General features: G+C 48.9%; 3 protein-coding genes and 1 long non-coding RNA gene across 6 annotated transcripts in view; 1 reads left to right on the top strand and 3 right to left on the bottom strand.

The window, feature by feature from the left end:
• XRCC1 (X-ray repair cross complementing 1) overlaps nt 1-16,979 on the bottom strand; it is a 24,330-nt gene extending 7,351 nt beyond the window's left edge. Inside the window, exons 1-6 of one of the 3 annotated variants that reach the window (XM_019626281.1) lie at nt 16,805-16,979; nt 16,266-16,358; nt 7,008-7,118; nt 1,256-1,414; nt 422-496; nt 219-324 (exon numbers count right to left, since the gene is read on the bottom strand). In XM_019626281.1, coding sequence (XP_019481826.1) covers nt 219-324; nt 422-496; nt 1,256-1,414; nt 7,008-7,118; nt 16,266-16,358; nt 16,805-16,855 — 595 coding nt within the window. In that variant the 5' untranslated portion in view covers nt 16,856-16,979. Of the gene's footprint in view, nt 1-218; nt 325-421; nt 497-1,255; nt 1,415-7,007; nt 7,119-8,224; nt 8,322-16,265; nt 16,359-16,804 lie in introns of those variants that run through there. The other 2 variants (XM_019626280.1, XM_019626282.1) reach the window with 2 other exon arrangements.
• LOC109372811 (uncharacterized) lies at nt 2,988-5,568 on the bottom strand. The gene is made up of 2 exons (XR_002122098.1): nt 5,530-5,568; nt 2,988-3,248 (listed from the first exon to the last, which is right to left on the bottom strand). It is a non-coding gene; the product is annotated as an uncharacterized LOC109372811 (long non-coding RNA).
• An 893-nt stretch (nt 16,980-17,872) lies between the features above and the next one.
• PINLYP (phospholipase A2 inhibitor and LY6/PLAUR domain containing) lies at nt 17,873-21,925 on the top strand. The gene is made up of 5 exons (XM_019626288.1): nt 17,873-18,236; nt 19,206-19,322; nt 20,939-21,091; nt 21,340-21,483; nt 21,671-21,925. The coding sequence occupies exons 1-5, from the start codon at nt 18,167-18,169 to the stop codon at nt 21,823-21,825; spliced, it is 639 nt and encodes a 212-aa protein (XP_019481833.1). The 5' UTR covers nt 17,873-18,166; the 3' UTR covers nt 21,826-21,925.
• A 2,408-nt stretch (nt 21,926-24,333) lies between these two features.
• The window catches only part of IRGQ (immunity related GTPase Q), a 7,084-nt gene continuing 5,589 nt past the window's right edge, over nt 24,334-25,828 (bottom strand). Inside the window, exon 4 of the mRNA XM_019626283.1 lies at nt 24,334-24,702. The gene's annotated coding sequence lies outside the window, so the exon portion shown is untranslated. The remainder of the gene's footprint in view (nt 24,703-25,828) is intronic.

A 25,828-nucleotide genomic window follows, 5' to 3' on the forward strand; every position in this document is an offset into this window, starting at 1 on the left:
CCAGCCCCTCCTCCCCCAGATCCAGGAACCCACGCCCCCAGCCCCTCCTCCCTCAGACCCAGCAGTCCAGGCCCCCAGTCCCTCCTCCCCCAGATCCAGGAACCCAGGCCCCAACCCTACCTCCCCCAGATCCAGGAGTTCAGACCCCTAGCCACTCAGACCCAGGAGTCTAGGTGCCCAACCTATACTCACTCAGGACTCAAGTTTCCCATACTTACTGGTAGATATCTTATTGATCCGGCTGAAGAAGAGGGCCCCTGGTCTCAGGGAGCTGGCACCCTCGTCCTCCTCCTTCACGCGGAACTGGCCGAGCTTGGTCACCTTCTAAGGTCCCACAAGGTCAGTGCAGTGGGTGGGCTGTTGGAGGGTGGGGGTGAAGAAGCAGGGAGAAGGCTCCTTGGGGGGGGTGGGCAGAGCTTACCTGGGGTGAGGCCTCTGCCTCATCTTTGTTTGGGGGGCTGTGAAACCGTACAAAACTCAGGCCATAGGGCGAGTCCTGGGAAAGGAGGGGCGGGGGTCAGGGAGTCTGGCCAAGGACCAAGGCCGGGCCCCAAGCCCCTTTCACTTAGGGAAACTGCTCTCTGGCTCTTTTCCTCGTCTAGGGAGGCGCCCAGATGATAATGTTGACCATGGAACATCAAGCTGTATGGCGCTGTAACTCTGGGTCACCACAGCTCTAAGCCTTCTACACGCATTACACGCATTAGCTTTCCCCCTCTGCCAGCTGAATATAGAGCCATAAGATGGGAGGAGCGTGGGTCCCTGGGTGACCAGCCAAACACCTCCCCAGGAGAGTTCCATGGGTAAGGATACCTATACTGTGTGGTGTCATTACCACTTGGGTCTCATTACCACAGCTTAGCATCCTAGCTCACAGAAACCCTGTAAGGATCAGAAAACAGGCCGGAAAGGTGAAGTCACTTGCCCAAGGTCGTACAGCTAAGAAGTGGTGTAGCCAGGTTTTGAACCCAGCATCTGACCCCACTCTCTTAACTCCTAGGCCGACCCCCCTAACACGTCAGCTGCCCCTCCTCCGATTACCCTCTAAGGTCCTGAAGTTCACCTGTCCTGGACTCCCTCCAGGAAGCAAAGCCTCACATAAGGGGAGGCTCTCAAACCCATTTCAGGAAATGCAGGAACCTGGCCTCCTCATAGTCCCAGCTGTCCAGTCCTCCCAGCCCTCTGCGACTCAATATGGGCCCCTCAGCGCTCTCCTCAGCCAGGACCCTGCATCCCCAGCTCCCACCTTAGGTACCTTGCTGTAGGGCTGGCTGCAAACAATTTTGACGCGGTCCCAGCGCTTCTCGGCTGCTCCCCGGACCAACTTCTCAGGCCCGAAAATGCGAACGCGGTTGGGGTTGGAGCCACTGCGGCTCTCAGAAGGGGACATGAAAGACGAGGTGACCAGAAGGACCTGAGAGAACGTACAGCAAATGAGAAGCAGGGCGGGCTGGTTTAAACGACGCATCCTAGGGGCTGGGAAGAGGGAAGGTGGCCGAGTAGAAGTTAGCGAGTAACGAGGTCCAGCTCACGCCGCAGCCTGCCTCGAGGCCTCTAGACTCTTATTTCTGGGCCTCTGGTGAGTCCTTCCCTGTCAAGCCCCAGAGGGATCCTTCTACACTCAGATCTGAATGATCCTCCTCTAAATTCTTCCACATCTGGCCATACAGACGGCTACACGGCCTAAGGAACCCTCCCGCAAGGAAGATTCACGATATTCAAACACCTTTTGGAAATGCACGGCTGATTCCGAGGCAAAGCAAGGGGAATTATAAGAGGCCAGAAATGAGAGAGCAGAATTCAAGGAGATGGGGGGCTATGCCAATTATTAAGTGATTCTCTCAGCTCAAACCCACTCTTCCACGCTCAGCTCTGGGGTGCTGGGCCAGGCTGGACCTTTCTGTTTTTCCAGCTGCTCCTCACAGGCTGCCAACAGGGGGAGCTAGAGAGAGGTTGCAAAGCTGGAAGAGGGAGGCGGGAATGGGCTTTTTGCAGATCTGGTGAGCATTACCCCAGATCCGCCTCTGCCTCTGCTTCTGCAGTGGCTCCTTCTCTGTGGCAACCAATCAATCCAGTTTGCAGCTTCCTAACCCTTGCAGAACCGGCCTCGTCCAGTCTCTCTTGGGGACAATTGTGTCAGCTGATGAGCGTCCCCTCCTCAGGGTCTGATTTTCAGCTCTATGGAACCCCATCTTCAAGCTTCTAAACATCTGCGTTTCAATAATTTCAACCTTTTCCTTTTGTTCCCCAACCTCGGGGGCAGCAGCTGCTTCCGGCACTCACTTCATCATAACTTAGTCTTCTTGCCTCTTCAGTTCAATACCTAGTTACTAATTCTGTTAAATTCTCTGGTGTAGTTTCAGTCTTCTGGCAAGACCCTGACTGATACAGCAGGTGGCACTGATGTGGTGTGTGCCCTGGGTGGCACAGAGCTTGATTTTAAAGTCCTAAGGGATGGTGACAGGGGGGCACAGAAGACCAAGCCAGGGCTCCAAGCAAGAACAAGTACCTCAGAGACCATCACCAGATCACATAGAGCTGGCCCACTCCTCTGTGGGGAAATTAAGGGAAAACGTGACTTGGGGAGAGAGTCCGTGGGAGGCCTCAGCTCGGAGCACAGCAGAGAGAAGATGAAAAATCCTCTCTGGAGAACTCCAAATCACGAGTTTGTACTCTCAAGGATTTGGAGCAAAAAAAATTCATACTAGCTATCTGCACAGAAAAACCCAAGGTGAACATTTTAAGCGGTCCCATGGATACAGTGTCACCTGACACCAGGGCAAATCCTCTTTGGAGGAATGTACTTCAAACCAAGTCCTCCAAGATTTTCACAGATACATTCTCAAAGCACAGAAGTTAACTATTAGAAACACACACACACACACACACACACACACACACACACACGCACGCACACACACGAGGCATGAGCAAACAAGCTGCATACTCAGACCCACAAAGGCTACATATATTGAAAATATCAAACACACAATATAAAAGTATTTTTAATAGTTTAAAGAAGTAAATGGAGATGCTCAAAATATGATGAACAAACAAATGACAATCAAAATTGACCAGGTAGTTTTGAACAAGAGTGGAAGAGCTGTGCATCCAACACGAAGGGATGAACCGTGATTGGTCTAAGTGATGCAATTCCCTCTGCCAATGGCTGGTCCAAGGACGTGTGCATGACCCAGTTCTGGCCAATGCGATATTATCTGGGGGGCCTCTGGGAAAGATTTGCCTTCCTTATTAAAGAGAAATAGAGGATAAGCATTATTTACAATAGCCAGGACATGGAAGCAACCTAAGTGCCCATCATTAGGCAGTTGGATAAAGAAGATGTGGTACATATATATTGGGTTGTTGGAAAAGTCATGACGTATTTTTTCCTATGTTGGATAGTACTTTAGCCTCAGTAAGAGGTTAACAATAATATCTAATAATAAAATAGAACATTATAACAATATACTGTAATAAAATTTATGTGAATGGCTTTGGGGCCATTATTAAGTAAAATAAACGTTACCTGAACAAAAAGCACTGTGATACCATGACAACTGATAACCAAGATGGCTACTAAGTGACTAATGGACAGGCAGCATATTCAGTGTGAAGATGCTGGACAAAGGGATGACTCATGTTTCATGCAGGACATCTCGAGATTTCATCAAGCTGCTCAGAATGGCTCAAAATTTAAAACTTATAAATTGTTTGCAATTTTCCATTTAATATATTTGGACTGCAGTTGATTGTGGGTAAGTGGAACCTCAAAGTGAAACAAGATAAGTGGTGACTGCTGTACAGATATGTGAACATTTGGGGAATCTGATTGCAGATACGTATGTGGGAATCGTTTGTACTACTTTTGCAACTTTCCTGTAGGTCTGAAAGCTATTGACAAGATGTTTATAATTTATATGGAAAGAAACGCAAAGGATCTAGAGTAGCCAAGAAAATCTTCAGGACAAAAGTTGAAAGTCCAACACAACCTGTTTTCAATATTTACTATTAAGACAGTGTGGTATTGGCATAAAGATAAACATATATATCAATGGAACAGAATGGAGAACAGAAAGAAATTCACACATATATGGTCAATTAATTTTCAACAAAAGAGTCAAAACAATTCAATGGGAAAAGAAAAGTCTTTTTAAAAAAAGAGTACTTTCGGGGCTGGCCAGGTGGCTCAGTTGGTTAGAGCGCAAGCTCTGAGCAACAGGGTTGCCGGTTTGATTCCCACATGGGCCAGTGAGCTGTGCCTGAGTTGAGTGGCCGCTGAGCTTCCAACATGCAGCTGGATGGCTCAGCTGGTGACAGCGCGTGTTCTTAACAACAAGATTGCAGTTCAACTCCTGCATGGGATGGTGGGCTGCTCCCCCTGCAACTTAAGATTGAAAGCGGCAACTGGACTTGGAGCTGAGCTTGCACCCTCCACAACTAAGATTGAAGGACAACAACTTGACTTGGAGCTGACGGGTCCTGGAAAAACACAATGTTCCCCTTCCCAATTCCCCAACAAAATTTTTGGAAAAAAAAAAAAAAGGGGGTATTTTCAACAAACATAAAAAACAAACAGGACGAAATGAAGCTTGTCCCCTATTCACACACTATACAAAACTTCATTTGTAACGAATCAGAGATTTAAGTGTAAAAGCTAAAAATATAAAGTTCTAGAAGAAAACACAGGAGATGGTAGAAAGCAGAATAATGCTCTCCTCCGAAAGATGCTCACATGCTAATCCCTGGAACCTGTGAATATGGCAAAAGGGATTTTGCAGATGCAATGAAATAGGGAGGTTACTCTGATTATCCAGGGGGGTCCACAGTAATTACAAGGGACTTTTTAAGAAAGGGGGAGGCAGAAGAGTCAGAATCAGAGAAGAGATGAGGAAGCAGATGTTAGCGTAATGTGATCACTGGCTTTGAAGAGGGAGGAAGGGGCCACACGCCAAGAAATGCAGGCAGCCTCTGAAAGCTGGAACAGGTAAGGACATGGGTTCTCCCCTGGAGCCCCCAGAAGGAATGCAACGCTGCCAACACCGTGATTTTAGCCAGGGAGAGTGATTTTTGACTTCTGACTTCCAGAACTGTAAGATAATAAATTTGTGTTGGTTGTTTCAAGCCACTGAGTTTCTGGTAATTTGTTACAGCAGTGACAGCAAATACTGGGACTCTCATTACTTTGGGACAAATATCTCTTATAGGACACAAAAAGTACTAAAAAAACAACCTTGATAGATTGGACTTTATCAGCTTCTGCTCATCAAGAGGCACTGTTAAGATAATGAAAAGGCAAGTCACAGACTGGGGAAAATCTGCAACACACATATCTGAAAAAAGAGACTCTGAAAAATATACATGGTTAATGCCCATGACAAAAAGACCAACAACCTAATAAAAAATAAGCAAAAGACTCAAATAGACATTTCATAAAATAAGACAAATGAATGACTAATAAGTACATGAAAGGTTACACGATATCATAACTTGTCGGGGGAAATGCATATTAAAGCGAAAATAAAATACCACAGGGCCAGCTGAGTGGCTCAGTTGGTTAAGAGCTTGCTCAAGAGTGCGAGCTCTGAGCAACAGGGTCGCCAGTTCAATTCCCAGCCCGAGTTGAGCTGCTGCTGAGCTGCCAACAGGTGGCAGGATGGCTCAGCTGAAAAAAATAAAGAAAGAACAAAATAAAATATCACAACACGCCATCTGAATAGCTAAAATTTTTAAAATTAAAAAGGCTGTATCAAGTATAAGTAAGGAGGTGAAGCAACAAGAACTCTCATATACCACTAAAGGGACAATAAAATAGTACCACCACTGTAGAAAACTGTCACTTTCTAATAAGATTAATAAAACATATATCCACCCTAAGACCCTACAATTCCACTCTTAGGTGGAAATCTCCACACAGAAGCTTATATAAGAACGTTGCAACAGCTGCATTCATAATAGTCCAAAAGTGGCAACAGCCCAGACACCCATCAACAAAATAGAAAAACAAATTGCGGTCTGTGCTTACAGTGGAAATTACTGAGCAATGAAGCGGAACGGACCACTGACATCGTCACAAAGAAGAACCTCAAAAAACAGAACATTGAGTGAAAGAAGTCAGCCACAAAAAAAGGACATACTGTAAGATCCCATTTACAGTCAATTGTAAGACAGGCAAAACTAGTCTATAATGACAGAAAGGAAATCAGAGAGTGCCTGCACTGGGGAGAGGAATGACTGCAAAGGGACAGGAGGGGACTTTCAGGGGTGCTGGCAATGCTCTATGTCTTGATTTGGGGGACCGTGACACAAGGTCAAAGACTCTTTGACCTGTACATTAAGATCTGTGCATTTTATTGTATGTAAAATATACCTTAATTAAAAACAATTTGTCACGACAAGCAAAAAAACGTCTCTTGTAGAAAACTGGTTTGTTCACTTAAAACTGTAAACTTTATCACAGTAGGTTTATTTTTACCCAAAGACATTTTGTTGATTAACTAGCTGGCTAACTATGATCTCATCAATGCAGATTTAATTAATTCAACCAGTAAAAAAATGGATTGTGCTGACTTTTTAAATGTTTGTAATACAGCAAAAGGCATTCCTTCTTGTAAACATTTTTTGAAAATAGTGTCTAACAGAGGCATCCCACACAATGCGGAATCTCAATTTGCCGGAACATCTGGGGTAGCTTCTAGTACAGGCAAATATCTCTTAAAAAGTGGTTTTCACAGTGAGTGAATCTTAGAACATGCTCACAGTGGAATACGATTCAGCAATAAAATGGAACCAAACTCTGGTTATTTATGCAACCACAAGGCAAACTCGGTCTTCCCGGCCATGCACAGCTTATCACCTGTCTCCTCTGTACACAGGGCTTCTCCAGAGGGCAGCGGTCGGTGTGACTCATCTCCACCCCACCTGGCACCCAGGAGGCCGGGGAAGAAGTAGTAATGGGGCATCTGGGGCAGGGATCAGCCTGGGGTCCATTGCAAGGTCATGCTTACCTCGTAGTCTTGCTCCCCAGCCCCTCCAGCCGAGCTGCCCACCAGCACCTCCACGAAGGCTGAGCCGTCATTCCCGATGTCCACCTTGTGTATCTGCTCCTCTTTCTCCAACTGCAGGACAGGGAATGCCCGCTGTCAGTGCCTGCTCTGCCCCTGGGCTCACTGCGGGACCTAGGGAGTGGAATGACCCCCATCGGAGCTGCCATGTCTCCGTGCAATGGCAAGTCTGTGACAGCAGGGGCCAGGGCTGAGTGGTGCCACTGTGTCCACTGCACACTGCACAGGGCATGGCACAGAGTCAGAGCTCAAAAAATACTCACTGAATGCCTAAACCCCCACACAGCTTCCCCGACTCCTTCAGACTCTGTTAGATCAGCTTATAACCCGCTGCCATGCAGCTCTCGTTGGTAGCACCTGCCAGAGTTTTCCACCCCCAATCGCACAGGACTCGGAGGAAATTCCCTGAGGGTAGGGGCCTGGTCTGGTTTTGTTCACCACTGCTTCCTGGGTTTGAATCCCAGCTCTGCCACACACTAGCTATATGACCTCTAACCTTTTGGAACCTCAGTTTCTTCATCTGTAAAATCGGGATGATCACTTTATCTAGAATTATACACATAAATATTATGACCACAGGGCTGGTGTGTAATAGGCACTCTACTGCTGTCAGTCAGGAGGCATTATTAGTCGATGCTCAATAATTATTTGTCAATAGAAGGAAAAAGCTACCTGTAGGAAGGCTTCCCCCAAAGGACCTGCTATCCCCTTCTGACAGTTAAGGGAGCAGAAAGCCACGTGAGGATGGAAGGCAGTTAGAAACGGCTGAGGCAAGTCTCCTGCTTGCTAGTTTGGGGGTCCTGTATTTGGATCCAAGAATGACAAGTTATTCCAACCTTCAAGGGTGCCTAGTCCACCTCCTACACTGCCTCCGCCCCCGGAATCATCTGATGCTCCGATTTGCCCTATCACCTCCCAGTCAGGAGGTCCCCCCAACATCGCCTGCACAAGGCTGCACACAGGAGCACCCCTACATGGGAGGAAGGAACCTGGACTTGAGGTGAGGCAAGCCTGGGTTCAAATCCAGTCCTGCCATTTCCAAGTGTGCAATCCTGGGTGACGTACAGCCTCTTTGAACGACAGCTTCATGTGTGAAAGGGGAGAGCCGTCATAATAATCCCTCTTCTAAAGGGAGTTCAGATGACACAGATAATAACAACCTCAACAGAAGCAGCGAACATCTACTTGCTCACGATGTGCCAGACACGGGATGCACGCATCTTCTCTCCTCACAACGGCTCTGCAAGGCAGGGGCTATTAATATCTCCTTCTTACACGTGAGCAAAGGAGGCAGGAAGTGGTTATGTAACTTCTCTAAGGTCACACAGTTGGTGAGCGGCAGAGCTGGGACTGGAGCCCAGGCAGGCTGGCTAGGGTCCACGCATGTTCCTCCGCCACCTCACGGGTGTGCTGGAGAGAAAGGCAGTGCTGAGGGAAGGGCCTTCCCGAGGCTGAGCAAGCTGGCCTCCTGATGACTCTGCCTGTCTCCACCGCTGCTCCCAGCTCTCCACCTATGAGCCCTGCACCGGGAGCTGCCCAGGTACACAAGAAGCCTCAGTGTGACTTCTTGGCTCCCAGCCTACCACATTTGATGGCTTGCCTCCAGCCACTCCAGCCTTCCTTCTATCCTGAGAACAGGCCAGCTCCTTCCCACCTCAGGGCCTTTGCACCTGTCATGCCCCAGCCTCGACCACTTCTCCCCAAACCTTCCCATGGCTGGCTCCTTCCATCTGTCAGGTCTCTGCTCAGATGTCACCTCTTCAAACCAACCAAAGTGGCCTCGCTCACCTCCCACCAGGTGCTACTCTCTATTCCCTAACCCTCTTTATTCTTCTTCGTCATCACCACTTGATATCATATAGTTATTATTTTAATTTGTGTTTGTCTAGCATCTGTGTCCCCGACCAGGCTTTTAAGCTCCATGAATGCAGGGGCAATATCTGAGTCACTCCCTACTGTGTCCCTGACGCCAAGAACAGTGTCTAGTCCTTCCCGGCTCTGCTTACTTACTGCTGTGTGATCCTGGAGCAAACAGTTTCATTTCACCCCTTGAGCCTAAGTGTACTAACCTATAAAATGGGGACAGTAACAACTTCTACTTCATAGAGTTGCTGTGACGATTCAAACAAGGAATACCTACAAAGCTCCTTGAACAGTGCCTGCCACAGAGCAGACACTCCATAAATGTGAGCTGATACTATTGGGTTGTTGAAAAAGTCATGACGTATTTTTTCTATGTTTTTCATTGCAAAAATGCATCATGACTTTTCCGACAACCCAATATTATCACAGAAGGCCTTCAATACGTTCCTGATGGACTGATGAGCAGATGGATCGGAAGCCAAGCCCCCAGTGATCATTTGTCAAAGGAACAAACACCCTGAGTTATAACTCTGAGTCTGCCCTCCCTGAACAAGTGGCTTTGATGAGTCACTTGCTTCAGTGTCCCCATCTGTCACAAAAGGATTATCTAAGTTAAGATTTTCAGATTCTCACTGTGTGCCAGGTGCTTGATATAATAGTTTCCTGCTGCTGCTGTACCAAATTACCACCAATTCCCTAGCTAAAAACAACATACCTCACAGACCTGGAGGTCAGAAGTCTGAAATTTGGTCTCACTGAACTAAAATCAAGGTGTCAGCAGGGCTGCGTTCCTTCTGGAGCTCTAGGGGAGAATCTGTTTCCTTGCTTTGTTTCCAGCTGCCAGAAGCTGCCTGCATTCCTTGGCTCATAGTCTCTCCCTCCGGCTTCAAAGCCAGAGATGGCATCAGCCACCCTCTGCTTCTATCTCCATATCTCCTCCCCTGACCCTGGTTCTCCTGCCTACCTCTTTTCCTTATAAGGACCTTTGTGATTACATTGGGCCCCCCAAATAACCCAAGCTAATCTCACCATCTCAAGATCCTTAATTTCATCCTAACTGTAAAAGTCCCTTTTGCCATGTAAAGTGACATATTCACAGGTTCTGGGGATTGGGACATGGCCAACCCTTAGGCCATTATTCTGCCTACCGAGCTGGAAGAGCTCTTCCTGGGCTGGGCATCCCTGAATCCTCACAACCACCTTAGGGGGATGAAGGATCTGTCACTATCCCAGTTTTATAGATGGGGAAACTGAGGCTCAGGCAGTTTAAATAAATAGCTCATATGTCAGGCAGAGTTAATGACTGGCAGAGAAATTTGGACCCAACTGCCTGACAATAAACCAACAACACTCCTTCTCAACGCCTCTGTTTCAATCGTTGTAAAAATTCAACACCCTTACCTTCCCCACAATAGGAAACACGGCCCTACAACTAGCATGATGTATGTTTTTGTATTTTAAATGAATGATTCTCATCGCATATATAACTACGTCTACTTTAAACACACAATATACCCCCTTGTATTTCTTCTTTTTGATAAATAAAAACATTTCTTATAAAAACATTTATACATGGAAATAACCCAAATGTCCATCAACTTATTAGGAATGGATACACATTGCATGGTATCTCTGTACGATTAAATATTATTTAGCTGTAAAAAGGAATGAAGCACCGACATGCTGCAACATGAAGGAACCTCAGAAACATTGTGCTGAGTGAAAGAAGCCAGCCACAAAGGCCACATAGTTTATGATCCTATTTATATGAGATGTCCAGAATAGGCAAATTCATAGTAGCAAGTAGACCAGTGGTTGTCAGGGGCAACCTGGGGAGGGGGGGAGGGGGAATGACTGTTACTGGTTACGGTGTTTCTCTTTAGTGGGGATGGAAATGTCCTGAATTAGACAGTGTGATGGTTGCAGAACATGTCAGTATACCAAAAACCACTGAACTGCACACTTTAAATGGTTAAAATGTGGAATTTTATGTTATGTGAATTTTATCTCAGCGAAGGAGTGTTCAGTTAAGCGTCAGCTGTTAGGAGAAGGGCTTCTGCACAAGATGGCCCTTCTGTGTCATCTGTGGCCCGGGTTTGTGTGCCCCTTTCTCAGAGAGACACAATTCATGACAGTGAAACGAATGAGACTGGAAGGTTTGCACAGTTCCTGGGAGACATCCTATTAAAAAAATTGTTCCACATCCATGAAAAGCAATGTCATGAAGCATTTTAAAGAGTAAAGTAGAGCTTTATGCAACGACAGTGGATCTCCAAAATATATTAAAAAAAAAAAAAAGCAAGGGGATAACAGTGTATATACTATGTACTTTTAAGAAGGGGTGGAGGAGGTGGATTTCTATATTTATATGTGCACAGAGTGACCCAGGAGGGCCACACAAGAAACTGCTAACAGTGGTTGCCTCAGGAGGGAAAAACTGGGTAGCATGAGTCGGGGGAGGGGGCAGGAGGGAATGGAAGCAGACGGAGAAGGGGACCTTTTCAGTGTATGCCCTTTTGAATTTTGCACCTTATGCATATAATAACCATTCAGAAAGTACAGTTGGAGCTTTGAGCAACAGCGGTTCGAGTCCCAGCCCAAGCTGTGTTGCCAACAGGTGGCAGGATGGCTCAGCTAAAAAAAAAAAAAAAAAGTACAGTTGACAAAACCACAGTAGTTATCTCCAAAAATGGAGTCCTACACAGAAATGCGAATAAACCATCCAACACTACACCCAACATCATGGATGAAACTAACAAACATAATGTGGAGTGAGAGCAGCCAGACACAAAAGTATATACTGTGTGAGTCCATTTATATGAAATCAAAACCAGACAAAACAAATCAATGCTGTTAAAAAATCAGGATCATGGTGGCGTTGGCCGGTTAGCTCAGTTGTTTAGAGTGCACTGCTCATAACCCAAGGTTGCCAGTTCGATTCCCACATGGGCCACTGAGATGTGCCCTCCACAACTAGATTGAAACAACTACTCAACTTGGAGTCGGGGCGGCCGGTTAGCTTAGTTGGTTAGAGTGCAGTGCTCATAACACCAAGGTTACCAAATCGATCCCCACACCCTTTACAACTGGATTGAAACAACTATTGGATTGTCGGAAAAGTCATGACGTATTTTATGTTTTTCGTTGCAAATATGCGTCATGGCTTTTCCGACAACCCAATACTTGACTTGGAGCTGATGGGTCCTGGAAAAACACACTGTTCCCCAATTAAAAAAAAAAAAGATGGGACTGGCCGAGTGGCTCAGTTGTTAAGAGCACGAGCTCTGAGCAACAGGGTCGCTGGTTCGATTCCCACATGGGCCATTGAGTTGCACCCGAGCTGAGCTGCCTCTGAGATGGTGAGAGCACGTGCTCTTAGCAGCAAGGGGAGAAAAAAAAAAAGATAGTGGTTACCTTTGTACGGGGTAGTGACAGGAAGGGTGGGGGGAAATGGGGGGATGGGTATGCCCTGTTACTTGATCTGGGTGCGCAGCACACAGGTTGTGTAGTCTGTGAGGGTTCCCGGAACTGTGTGCTTTGCTGTAAGCATGCTACATACATATCAAAAGAAGGTAAAAAACAACTTAAAATGCCACGATGGCAAAATTAGTGATTAGAAACCCATTGAAAACCAACAAAGAAACCTGTGCCACCTTGCTGTTGAATATTTCTTCTAAAGAATGCACCTCTAGTGGGGCACCAGAATTACACCTGGACTGTGCCCAGCCATCCCCTCTGGCCCAGAAGTTGGCAAAGAGGTAGGACATCCCCTCCTGGGAGCAGGTGATGGGTTGGTAACAGAGCCTCCGGTGGCCTAAGCAAACAAAAAAGGTGTGTGAGGCTGTCACAAGCAGAGGGCTTAACCCAGTGTGATAATATTCAGATGTTCTATAATATAGTTGGGAGGAAAAAAATACAGGTAGTAGGAAAACCCACGGATTAGTCTACAAATCTTGGTGTCCAGAAATTTCTGCCTCATAACTTGCTTGAAAAAGCAGCAAAATTAACATTCGGTGAATTTGGACAAGTCACCCTGCATATTGGCAACTGCCAAATGCAATCCAGCTTTCCACAGGGCGTCTGACATGGGGTAAGTTAACCACTGCAATGATGCTTGCTCCTGCAGTTGCCCTGCAGTTTCCTCTCAACACAGGATTCTGTGAGAACCTACGTCGGATTACGTTTCTTCTTGGCTCAGAGCCCTTCAGTGGCTCCCGTCTCACCCAGGGCAAAAGCTTAAGACCTTACAATGGCTTTCAAGCTTTAAGTGTGTTGGGGCCCTCCACCCCCACCCCATTAGCTCATCTGCTACCTCTCACCCCCTGGCTAACTCCACTCCACCCACACTGGCCTCCTGGCTATTCCTCCAGTACACCAGGCACCAGCCTGCCTAGGAGCCTGTGCTTCTTCCCCAGGTATCTGCATAGCTCACTTTGCTCAAATGTCACCTTCTCAGGGAGGCCTTCCCCGACTCCCAGTTTAAATAGAAACCCCTTGCCACTGCCTTCTCCCCCAGCTGAGGCACTCCCCATTCCTCTTAACGGTTTAATTTTCCTCCACAATACTCATCAGCTGACTTACATTTTAGTTGTGACTTTCCCCTCTACCATGAAAGCGCCACAGGACTGGCATATGTTTGTCTTGTGCTGTCCACTGCTACATGGCCCCGGTATCTATAACAGCTTGGCCTGTAGAAGGTGCTTCATAAATAATTATTCAATGAATGAATGAACAAATGAATCCATCCACTCCTGAGTCTACAGGTCCTGTTCCTGTGCTGACAACTTCCACACCTTTGTCTCCAGTTCCATGTCCAATCTCTAACTGCTTCCTGGATGTCACCCCTTGGATGTCCCAAAGTCACATCAAACCTGGACATGCCAACTGAACCTATCACCTTCTCAAGCTGTCCTTTCTCCGGGTTTCCCATTTCAGTGACAGCGGCAATATCTCCTTCAGTCTCCCAGGGCAGAGGACCCTGTGCCTCATTCTGGCCCCTCTGGTTCCCTCACCCCCATGTCCAGTCTCTTCTGCCTCCAGTCTCTCTGTTCCCACTGCAACTGGGGTACACAATGGGATGTGATTCTCCTGGGGTCACCTGATCATAAGAGAGCCCAGCAGAATCATCACTCAGTAATAAAAACATGAATCCCTCCCTTTACACAAACACCCACATGTTGACAAAGCACTTGTGCAGACATTATGTCACCGAATGGTCACAATAAACCCTGGGCTTGGATTTCATTATTCCCAATGGACAGATAAGAAAACAAGTTCAGAGAAATGAAATAATTTGCCTGAGGTCACAGAGTGAGTGAGAGGGAGAGCTGGGGGCTTTACCAGGTCCCAAGATTAACCGGCAGCAAACTGTTATCTCCCTCAGTTTAAAACACTGGCTCCAGGCCCGGCCGAGTGGCGCGATGGTTAAGAACTGGCTTGGGACGCCAGAGGGCCCCGGTTCGGATCCCACATATGAGGGCCAGTGACACTGCCCTCTACAGCTACGATGCTGAACAACAGCTCAACCTGGAGCTGGGCTGCCTTGAGTTGCCGGCGACAGCATAGGCTGCAGCCCCTGTGGCAGTGGGTTGCCATGGGCTACCGTGTGTAGCCAGCAGCCAGCGTGAGTGGCCAGCAGCCGCAGTGAGCGGCCATCCAGAAGCCGGCGACTGGTCTGCCTCGCCCGGGAAGAGCGCAATGATGGTGCCAACTTGGGCCAGTGAAGCAACGTCCTCCACAACTAGACTGAAGAACAAAATGACAGCAACTTGTCTGTTCCCCCTCCCCCAATTCCCCAGCGCTGTTCCCATCCCCCCAATTCCCCAATAAAAATCTTTAAAAAAAAAAAAAAACACTGGCTCCAGGCAATTTGTATACCATCTCTGGGCCTCTGTTCCCTCATCTGATAATAATAAACTCTAGGTCATGGGGTATTTATTGAGGATTCAGTGAGTTAATCCATGTTGTGGTGTTTTAAACAGTAACTGGCAGTTGTTAACACTGAATATATGTTAGCTGCCATTATTATTACTATGCTAAAATCATTCAAAAAACTCTTATAGGACTGTGTACTTTTACTGGAAAGAGACCCCTCAGATTCTCAAAAGGCTTTATGACCCAGAACTTTTTCAGAAGCACTGGGCAAGAGAGAGATGTTCAGTATCAAACAGAAATCACATAAGCCTTGCCCCCGACATCCCTCCCCAAGCACCTCTGCATTCAGAAGTAAGAAATATGGCCCAAATCAAGAAAGCCAGTGTGAACACGAAGCAGTACGACAGGGGTCAGTAAACTTTTGAGACAGAAGAGCTGCCAGGGGTTAGCAAACTGCGGCACGCGAGCAGCAGGCTCTGAAGTAAAATTGAAAATGAAAATAAAACTATCATAGTTTCACTTATAACATTTTTAAAGGATATTATTCACATAATGATGATTATGTAAAAATATAGTTATGGCTCTCGAGTAATTTTTAAATTGTTGTGAGGGACACGATTGGCTCTTCCAGGGGTTGGCAAACTTTTGAGACAGAACGTACCCAAAGAGCTGCATGTGGCTCACGAGCCGCAGTTTGCCAACCCCAGCAGTACAACAAAGCAGTTAACAGCACCAAAACACTCAGTTGTAGGTTCAAGTCTCAGCACTGCCATTTATTACTGGTGACAACGGCCCCTACATCACACCACTCTTGTGAACAGCAAGATCATGCCGGTAAAACACCCAGGCCGGCACCAGGCAAAGAGCAGGTGCTTAAAACACACTTAGCTCTCTTCTCCCACTAGTTTCTTCTCCCTGACAGGAATAGCCTATTTGGAATTCTGGAACCATCTCAGGATAAAGCACCCTTTCCTGTTGGCCTCCCTCCAACTTCACAGGGGTGTGGTACAGATAAGGTGAGAGCTTACTCAAAAAAAATCTGGCCAGCATTCCAGAAATGATAGCTTAGACTGGCCCCTTCACTTCTCCCCTCCCTCTGCATCAGTTTCCCCATCTTTAAAACGGGGTTTATTGGCTTAGATGACCTCCTGAGACACCTTCCAGCCCTGAGCCCGCTGACTTTAGAAGGCAAGATACATGGGAACGATTCATTTTCTTCCAGCTGAGGAAAGTGCGGCCCAGCAGGAACCTACCTGGCCATACACTGCTTCCTATGGTCATCCCTGGCCTAATCCTTTGATCACCTTTCTCCTCTGCTAAGGGGCACAGCCATCGCGATGCCCATTTGCCTTGTAAGGAAGCTGAGGCCCAAAAGGGAAAGTGCCTCAACTGCCACCTGGCTCCCCAGTCTGAACCCTGGGTCTCCAGACTCCTAGGAAGGAGATGGCGGTAGAACAGGATCACCTGGAGCACCACAGAGATGGTCTTCTCGCCTGCCTTGGCCGCCCGCCATTTTCGGTAAGTGTCCGCCTTGAGAAGGTTTTCTGCACAGTGGGTCTGGAGGTAAGAAAAGGAATGAGAAAGTTAGGGTACAGAGACGAAAGTTGGGTCCCCAGCTCTCAGATTATTCCTTGGAGTCCTCCCAAGCCCTGTGCGACCCCCACATTTAAGTGTCTCCGTTAACCCGCCACACTCTGCCTTGAGTCCCCTACAACACTTTCCCCTGGAAGTTCACCTATGGCCTCTCCAAGGAAGCCCCCCCTATTCCTCCTTTTCTCTTCAGAACTTCCGCAGACACTCAGAAGTCCCCCTATTCCATATCTCTCCCAGAATTCCTTTCTAGCTTCCTGGAAATCCTCCCATGACCCTCCTTAAACTTCCATGAAGTTCCCACTGACACTCCAGAAGTTCTTGTGGAACCCCTTTACGGCTTGTGGAATTCCCTGGGGAATTCTTGTGGAATTCTTTTACGTCTTTCAATCTCGCCCACGCCAGTCCCTCACCGAGTCCTGGCTACTGCAGGAAACCACATGGCGGAGGCGGATCTCCGGCATGTCAACGTAGGGGCCTCCGTCTGACCCGAAGGAGAAGGAGGGTCCGAGTTGGGGGCGGGAAGGGGGTGCTCCCGGCGCGCGTCTAAGTGCGCAAGCGCACAAGGCTCGGGCCTTTCAAACCGCGGCGCGCCGGCGCGCGCGTCAACCCCGCGCAAGCCCAGTCGCTCCTCTCGGGAGAGAGGCACTGAGTTCCCTAGCAACGAGCTTTTCCTCTAGCCCCGCCTCTCTCTGGCCCCACCGCTCGCTAGCCCCTCCTCCTGGTGATGGTAACAGCCTGCTTTTCGGGCGCCTGGCAACAGGAGCGGCCTCCGGGATTGGTCCCTAGAAGAAATTCGCCATTCTCCTTGGACGTCGTAGTCACCGCCCAAACTGAAGCCTAGAAAGCGAGAGGACTTCAAACCCAATTGGATTTTCGCAGAAGCCTGAAACTTACAGCAACAGGATTCCCGCCACCGGTTCCTGCGGCTACACTCTTTCACCGCTAGCTTCCCACCACGCACACGCGCGCGCGCGCACACATACAATCTCAGATCTTTCCCAGGGTTATGCCTGAGGCCAAGAGAGAGTGGGTCAAGCACTTAAGTAAAACACAAAGCATGAGCCCAAACCAGACACACACACCCAGCCTAGAGGGCTTCCACCCATGCCTCAATTTTCCAATGTGATCTGTGGGCATCTGTCTGCTACCACGCCTGTCCCTGCCCGTTGACAGGCACCCCTCTGTTCCGTCCCCCGTGAGACCCAGAGGTGCACCCTCAGGCAGGGTCGGAGCTGGAGACAGCCCAAACACAAAACAGAGTATAAGCCAAGCCCACGAAGAATGAAAGGGAGAGGAGACAAGGCCCCTGGGCCCCCGCAGAACGAGCACAGACATGCTGGGTGCTCCCAGGGAAGAGCTCCACCCACGCAGGGTACATCCTTGGGAAGAAAGAGAAGGGAGAGGAGAATCTCAGCTTTTGTAGCTGCTCTACACCTACAGGGAATCAAGTGACCTGACTCTGACCTCGAGCTTCAGGCCAGAAAAAAAGGAGGGGGAGGGCAATGGGAATGTGAAAAAACAGGAAAAGTGAACTTCTGGGTCCTGATGGAAGCGGGGACTGGAAGCCAGTCTGACGAGGGTCCCCGTGAAGGAGCGGGCTGAGCCCATGTCCCTTTTGGATTCTGGTTCCACTTACTCAACCCCGAGCTGCAGAGGCCTGCCCTGAGATCTTAACTCAGCTATTTCTCACCCCAGGGTGAAGGTGGGTCCAGACCCGCCCCTCCTCAGCTTCCTATAAGGGCTGGGAACCCGGGACTGCTGGGTCACACACCATGAGGCCCTCCACGAGACCTGGGATGTTCCTGCTGGCCTTGATGCTGCTCTGTACCCTGCTTGGTCTGGGTAAGTGGCCAGGGGCCTGGACTCCTGGGACCCTCAAGAAAGAGAGGACTATGAGAAAGCATTCAGCAAGGTCCTCCAAGGGGACAGAGCAGGTGCCCTGGGAATTCAGGTTCATGGGGTTAAAGGAAGAGAAAGCCTCGGGCCCCAAGGGAGGAAAAGCTCAAAGGCTCATGTGATTGGATCTTTGAGAAACCAGGGGGTTTGGTGGGCTCTGAATCTTCTGTCTCAAAAATAAGACATTTGAATTCTAGAAAATCAGATGACAGCATGACTAGAAAGGAAAAGATTTAAATAAAATTAAAAAAAAAAAACTGGGAGAAGGGGAGATTTCCCTTCACCCTGGACTTGAGGGAGTTCAAGCCCCCAGCCCCTCCTCCCTTAGACACAGGAGTTCAGGCCACTCTTTCCCCAGGACCCAGGGGTCTGGCCCCCAGGTGCCTCCTCTCTCAGGACCAAGGAGCCTGTGCACTCAGACCTCCTGGTCCTCACTCTCCTTTTTGACCCCAGCCCCAAGTACCCCTACCAGAGTTCCTACTGTTTACAAGACGTACACATGGTACCTACAAGGAGAAGGGTTCCAGGTCCAAAAAGCTGGACCTGAAGCTTCACAAAAGTCCATGAAAACCTTGACCAGGACCCCTCCCTGTCCATGAGCTTTCTCAGAGGACCCTGGCGTCCAAAATCCCCAGCCTTGTAATTAAGTAAACAGGCTCTGTGGTGGAGTCGCTTCCCGCCCCAAGAAGCAGCTTTGCTGGCATCACGAGCGCGTCCTTGTCAGAGCCCTGCACAGTTCCCCAGACTGCGGTCAGTGCTCCGCCCAAGAACAATCAGGAGGACACCCATCCCACCTTCCTCAGACCCCAAAGTCCGCTCTTTCCCCCGTCCGCATCTCCCTCTGGAAGCCGAAATGGAAGTCGTGGTCCGAAGACCACACCACCCAGGACTACAGCCCCGCCCTCTACACTGCAGGGTGCCCGCTAAGCTGCGAAGTTTGCAGGGGCTCCGGGACCACGTGCAGCGGAAAGATGAAGGCTTGCGAGGCCGGCAAGGACGCCTGCGTCGTCATCGTGGGGGAGTCGAGCACTAGTACGTGCGCTTGGCGTCAGACCCAGGGGACCGGCATGTGTGACGGAAGGGCGGTGGGCGGGCAGAGGAGAGGGAAAGGCTATCTCGAGGTGGATGGAGGGAAGTGAATTCAATGGGGCTATAAAAACCATGTTGTCAGGGATTTCTGAAAATGAGACCTTCCAAAAGATAAGATGGGGAGGGGCAAATATAGGGCCTTTTTTAGGCAAGAGGGGGTGAGGAAAAGACGTGAGGAACAGAATAGTGAGAGAGGAAGAATCTAATAGGCAAGAGGTGGGGGGATAGAGGAGAAGAAAGAAACTCGGGTGGGTTGGGAGGAATGTGACCAGGCAGGACATTTGGGGAAGGAGGAAGGTACAGACTATCCCAGGGATCGTGGGCGGGTAGTGCAGGCTGGAAGAGACCATTCCTCACAGGAGGAGGAGAAGTGATATTGGGGTAGGAGGGAGACATAAAAGGGGCCACACCGGACAGGAGAGGGAAGATAATCCTGAAGTATGGAGGAGAAGTAGAGATGGGGCAGAGGGGAGGCCAGTAAGTACAATGGGAGAGAATGGGATGACTTAAATGAAAGAGACCACCCCAGACCTGGGAAAGGATGGGGGAGATGAAGAGCAATGGAAGGGATTGGGGAGGATTATTCATTGAAAGCTGAAATAGACCATTAGTCACAGGCGGCTAGATGATGGGGCAAGGTGTGGGAATGAAGGCTGTGACAACAGAGAAAGGGCTACCTTGAGTGTAGGAAGGAACCATCCTGACAGAAGGGGGTGTGTAAGTGAGGGGGGATGGAAGACTGCACGCAGTCCCACCCACCAGCGTTGGTGGGTGGGGAAAGGACTTGAAAGTCTTGAAGAGACACACACACCCATTTAGGAGGGAGGGAGATACGGATCCTGGGGTGGTGGGAGAGGGGCTGGGGGAAAAAACACCTTTTGGTGGTGTCAAGAGGGGAAATCCTTGGATTGGGTTAGAAGAGACCACCATACGGTGGGGAGGGGGAAGGCTGTGGAGACTGGAAGAGACCACTTGAGGCAGAGACACTTAAGGAGGTAGCCAAAGAGGGCGGCAACAGGCCATCTGTGGGAGGTCTGGGGCGTGGCCATGGGGAAACCTGGACGAGACCACCTTAGAGAGGGAGATATATGGGTGTTGCAGTGTGATGGGTGGAGGGTCAGGCATTCCAGGGTGTGTTGGAAGTGACTGGGGGTATGGGTGAAAGTCATGAAGGCTGGAAGAAAGCATCTCACGCAGGCATGGGGATAGCCACAGACGGCCTGGGAAAGACTGCTACCTGCAGGAACTTGAAAGGATGGCTATGGAGTGGGGTGGCGTGGAAGAGACCATGTCAGGCAGACACCTGGGTTTGGCGATGGGAACTGCAAGAGACCACCAAAGGCTGACTAGGGGCTATGGCAAAGGGGGGCGTGGGGCATGGAGAACTACCTAATAAACTACTCTGGGCCTTTCCTCAGGCAGATGGGGATATAGCTTGTGTCGTGGGGGGGGGAGGGGAGGCTGGAAGAGACCACCCCAGACAGTCAGGGGGTGAGGGAGCTGTAGGATTGGGAGAGTCAATGCCAGCCCAGCCCTCCCTGCCTTCCCCCCTCCCGCAGAGGGCCGCCACTCAGTGAACACCTACAAGGCCTGCATGAAGTTCAGTGACTGCTACTCGGGCTTTGTATCCACCACCATGGGCCCCAAGGACTACATGGTGTCCAACACTCACTGCTGCCAGAGCGATGGCTGCAACCATGGCTCAGTGCCCCGTAAGTCCCGGCTTAGCCCTACATCGGGAGTCCCGTCCAGCCTGCCCCAAGAACCCACTGTGTGTGCTCTGGCCCACTACGGATCTGCGTGCTGTAACATGGGGCAAGCACCTCGCTTGCTCTGAGCCTCCATTTCCTCAACTGGAGATGCAGTGTCCATTAGCAACCGCTGTTCCCAGGGTTGTGTGTGAGGTTGGGGGAAGGGTCTAAATGTCCCTTTGCACCTTATACTTCACTCTCATCCCCAGCTCCCCCGAACAACCGTACTGAGAATGGCCTCCACTGCCCCGCCTGCATCGTACCCTTCCAGGAGACGTGCCCAGGGACCAAGGCAGCCCACTGTGTTGGCCAGGAAACCCACTGCATCTACTTCGCTGGCAACGTACAGGCTGGTGAGGGGCACCTGGATTTCTGGCGGGGACGACAGGTGCCCCAGAACTGGAAGCCCATGCTTCCAGGTTCTAGGGAAGATGGTGGCCCCAGAGAATGGGGCGAGGAGGTGGCAGAGGCAAAGACTCCTGGGTCATGAGGAAAGAGGGGTTGCAGGGGCCTGACTCCATTCTGAAATCCCCTTCCCAGGTATCATCAACACCAGATTTGCCACTCGGGGCTGTGCCACAGAGAGTGCCTGCTACACCAAGCCTGGGGCCGAGGTGCCCTCAGCCTCCTATCTCTACTTCCTCCGCCGAGCAGACTGCCTTCCAGCCCCCCAGCCCCCTGGCAGAGCTGAGTGAAGAACTGAGGAATGTGTGGCTTGAGGTCTCCATTTGTCCTCAGGCTGCAGCTCCCCATGTGCCTATAAATTAAACAGATTAACCGGAGCAAGCCTGAGTCCTTGTGACGTGATGCATCTTGGGAAGGTGGGTTGCAAAATTCAGGGGGCTCAACCCTTGGAAACCCCCTCTTCGCAAAGAAGAGAGGGAAAAACCCACCTTTTATTAAAGGATAACTCCCTGTTGGGCCCCTGTGCTAAGTGTTTTCTATGCTGTATCTCATTTCATAATCACAAGAACTCTAAGAAGTTGATATTATTATCCCTATTTTACAGATGAACAACTGAGGCACAGACTGTGGTGTCACTTGCTTTGGGTCAAACCAATATGGTGGGTCAGATTCCAAAGTCCATGATCCTCTCTCCTGATTAACCTCTTCCTCTTTTGGCCTCAGTTTTCATGTCTACAAAATGTGGATATTAATAGTTATAACCTCTGGCGGCAGGTTAACTCAGGTGGTTAGAGCGCAGGCTCATGGCACCAAGGTTGCTGGATCAATTCCCACGTGGGCCGGGGAGCTGCGCCCTCCACAACTAGATTGAAGACAACTGCTTGACTTGGAGCTGATGGGTCCTGGAGGGACACATTGTTCTCCAGTAAAATTTCTTTAAAAAAAAAAATAGTTATAACCTCATAGGGTTGTTGTAAGAAATGAAACTTAAAAAGCACTTAGTGCAGTGCCTAACACCTTGAAGACAATGTTGCTTCTAGAGACAATATGAATAAACAGTAATCATTATAATAGCTGCCACTTAGTGAGTGGCCATTAGTTGGCATGTGCTAAACACTAGCATCAATCAGAACAGACTAGATTATGCTATGATAACAAAGTCTCTAATCTCAGTGGTTTCAAACAACAAAGTTTATTAGTCAACTATTGGGTTGTCGGAAAAGTCAAGACGCATTTTTGCAACAAAAAACAAAAAAATACGTCATGACTTTTCCAACAACCCAATAATAGGCAGTAATGCCATGTAACAAACCATCCCCAAACTGAGACATAACAAGCATTCTTCTTTCTAAGGGTTTGTGGGTGACTGGGGTGGCTCTGCTTCTGGCTGTTGGGCTCCAGTTTTGGGAGGAGGATTCAAGTTCTTCTTGGGGTTCCACAATCTTCTGGGATCAGTGGCTCCTGGCAGATCACAGGAGCACAAAAGTGAAGTGCATTTAAGGCCCCTGCTGAGGTCAGGTCTGCTAACATCCCATTGAGTAAAGTAAATCACAAGGTCAAAGCCAAAATCAGTAGAGCAGGGAAGTTGGGAGGGAGAGGAATAGTATTTGCCAAACAAATACCCACTCACAAAAGGTTGATTCTTCTTCCTTCACCCTACATGGCTAGCACTGTCCACAGGTGTCCTGCTCATCATCATAGAGCAGCCACCAACTCAAACATTGCCCACTTCTGTGCATAGGAAAGAGCCCAGGAAAGTCTCACATAGGTGATTAAATGCTGTGATCCAGAAGTGACCTGACACAACTCATTGGATGAAGCTAGTCACATGGCCCCACCAAACCCCACGCGGACCAGGAAGGACAGTCCTGCCCTATGATATGGACATGTTTCATAAACAGCATGAATGGTCACCATGTCCTCCATATGATAGGCACTATTAGTCTCATCCCTGTTTTCAGGATAAGAATCTGAGGCTCAGAAAATGGATGTCATATTGGAGGTCACACAGCTAAAAATGGCAGAGCTTAAGATTGTATTGGGTCATGTTGAGGCAGAAAAGAAACCATATTGCAGAGAGAGGGAACAAGCCTATAGTTCTCTTTTGCTATGGAACAAACCACTCTAAATTTTGTGGCTTAGAACAATCACCTTTTATTTAGCTCGTGATTCTATGGGTTAGCAATTTGGTCTGGGATCAGCTGGGTGGTTCTTCTGCTGGGTTCAGCCTAGGCAGCTGTTTCAGCCGGTTGGCTGGCTGTGGGTTGGGATGTCAAGGCTGATTGGGCCACACCTCTTATCACCCAGCAGATTAGCCAGGGTTTCTTGATGTGGCACTAGTGGCAAGGGTCCGAGAGCAGCAAGAGAAGAAGCCCCAGTGCATCAGCAAGGTCCAAGCCCCTGCTTGCATCATGTTTCCTGTTGTCCCAGTGGCCAAGCAAATCACGTGGCCATGCCCAGAGTCAGGATGAGAAGGGCATGGCTACAGAGAAGCTGAACAAATTGGGGGCATTAGTGGGCCAAGCTGGTTCTAGAGCTAAGATGCTTTACCATCACAAGCCCCAAAGGTCAGAAGTCATTGGTCCACCCCATCCAGAGGCAAAACTGAGATACAATCTCTTGATTCCAGCCCAGAGGGAGTTTTTCCTCTCCCAGGACGCAGGAGTCCCCACGCTCGGCCACCTCCTCCTAACCCGTCTCTTCCTTCCTCAGACCTAGGAGTCTAGGCTTCCAGCTCCAGTTAAAATCCCAAGTATCTTTTTCTTCCCCTTTCAAATCCCAAAAGAACAGACACACAATGGCATTTCTACTCATTTTTTATTCACTCCTCCTAAAAGCACCACAGGCCAACTACACCCCTGATCTGCCCTTCAGGGCTCCCCACACCAGTGGACACATTATCCAGAAATGTAGGAAACTCGGCTAAGGTGATGAGATTGTCTCAACCACTCAAGTTCTTTGTGCCTATTCTGCTTCTGGCAATGGCAATGCCAAGATTCATCATACATTTCCTTGAATTCTTGCCTTTGAGGGTCTTCCAGCCTGGAGGTGTCACAAATACACATCCTGAGGGCGCCAGCAATCCTTCCAAAGGGAGGCTCAGTCTTTTCTTCTTGGATGCTCCCAGAGACAGATGCCTCCCTAGCAACCTTATGCCTCCACAAAACCTAAAATTCAATACCATCGACAGTCATGATTTAAAAGGCAACCACTCCAAAAGTGCTGATATACAACTATATACAGTTAACACAATCAGCATACCCCAACAGAGAGACACACACAAACACAACTGGATCTTTGCTTTCTCAGATATGATCTCTAGCATGATCCCCACTGGCATGAGGGCAGAGGGAATTTGGAGCAGAGATGTCAGACAGGACCAAATCAGAGATGGTGTCAAAGTGGCAGAAAAACAGATGGGCACTCTGTGAGCGAAGGCTTGGAGGTGAGACAGGAGGTGCCCAGACTAGAGTTGTCTTGGCGCTGCTCAGGGCTGAGGGCATGTGGGCAAGGGCATTGACTGCCGCTTGCCAGGCTGCTCGGGAGGTGCTACAGTATGTTAACGTGTGAGAGAATGCATATACTATATATACACACTGAATTCTCACAACAACCCTGTGAGGTAGATTCCATTTGCTAAGTGACTTGCCCAAGGTCACCCCCAAAGTCAGCACGATTGTCTGACCCTAGAGCTATGCTAATAGAATTTCACTGCCCTAAGGCTGTGAGCTTTGAGGACAATGCCTAGAGCCATTCAGTATAAAGTCAAATGCTTTCTCGCATCTTGGCCAGCTCAACTTTGATGGGACAAATTGTGCCAGGTGGGAATTCAAGCTGGAGATGGGGGAGCCATCCCTCAAGTATCTGCCCCTCAGATCAGTTACCCTTGTCTTTGGTTGTCAAAGGAAATAGGATCCCGGAAGTAGTTATGGTTCTCGTCCAACCCTTACATGTCAGATGGGAAAATCGGCAGTGGTCCAAGTCACCCAGAGTGACAGTGGCAAAGCCGAGCTTGCCTCCCAGGTCCTCGGACCTCAGGCGGGCACTTTCTCTCTGATTATATGCTTATTTTTCCCCATCTCATTCCTTTCCCAGTCTTGTGGCCAAGAGGCCAACAATCTACATTCCAGCCTTAGTTCTGCCACTGACTGATGAATTAAAATAATATTTACTAAGCACCTACTGTGTGTCAAGCCCTGTTCTAGGTGCTGGGGGTACAGCAGAAAACAAGACTGACAAGGGGATAATAGCCAACAAACATGTAAATAAATAGATAAATAAGGTAATGTTCTA

Source organism: Hipposideros armiger, unplaced genomic scaffold, assembly GCF_001890085.2.
Source record: "Hipposideros armiger isolate ML-2016 unplaced genomic scaffold, ASM189008v1 scaffold_664, whole genome shotgun sequence".
Lineage (NCBI taxonomy): Eukaryota > Metazoa > Chordata > Mammalia > Chiroptera > Hipposideridae > Hipposideros > Hipposideros armiger.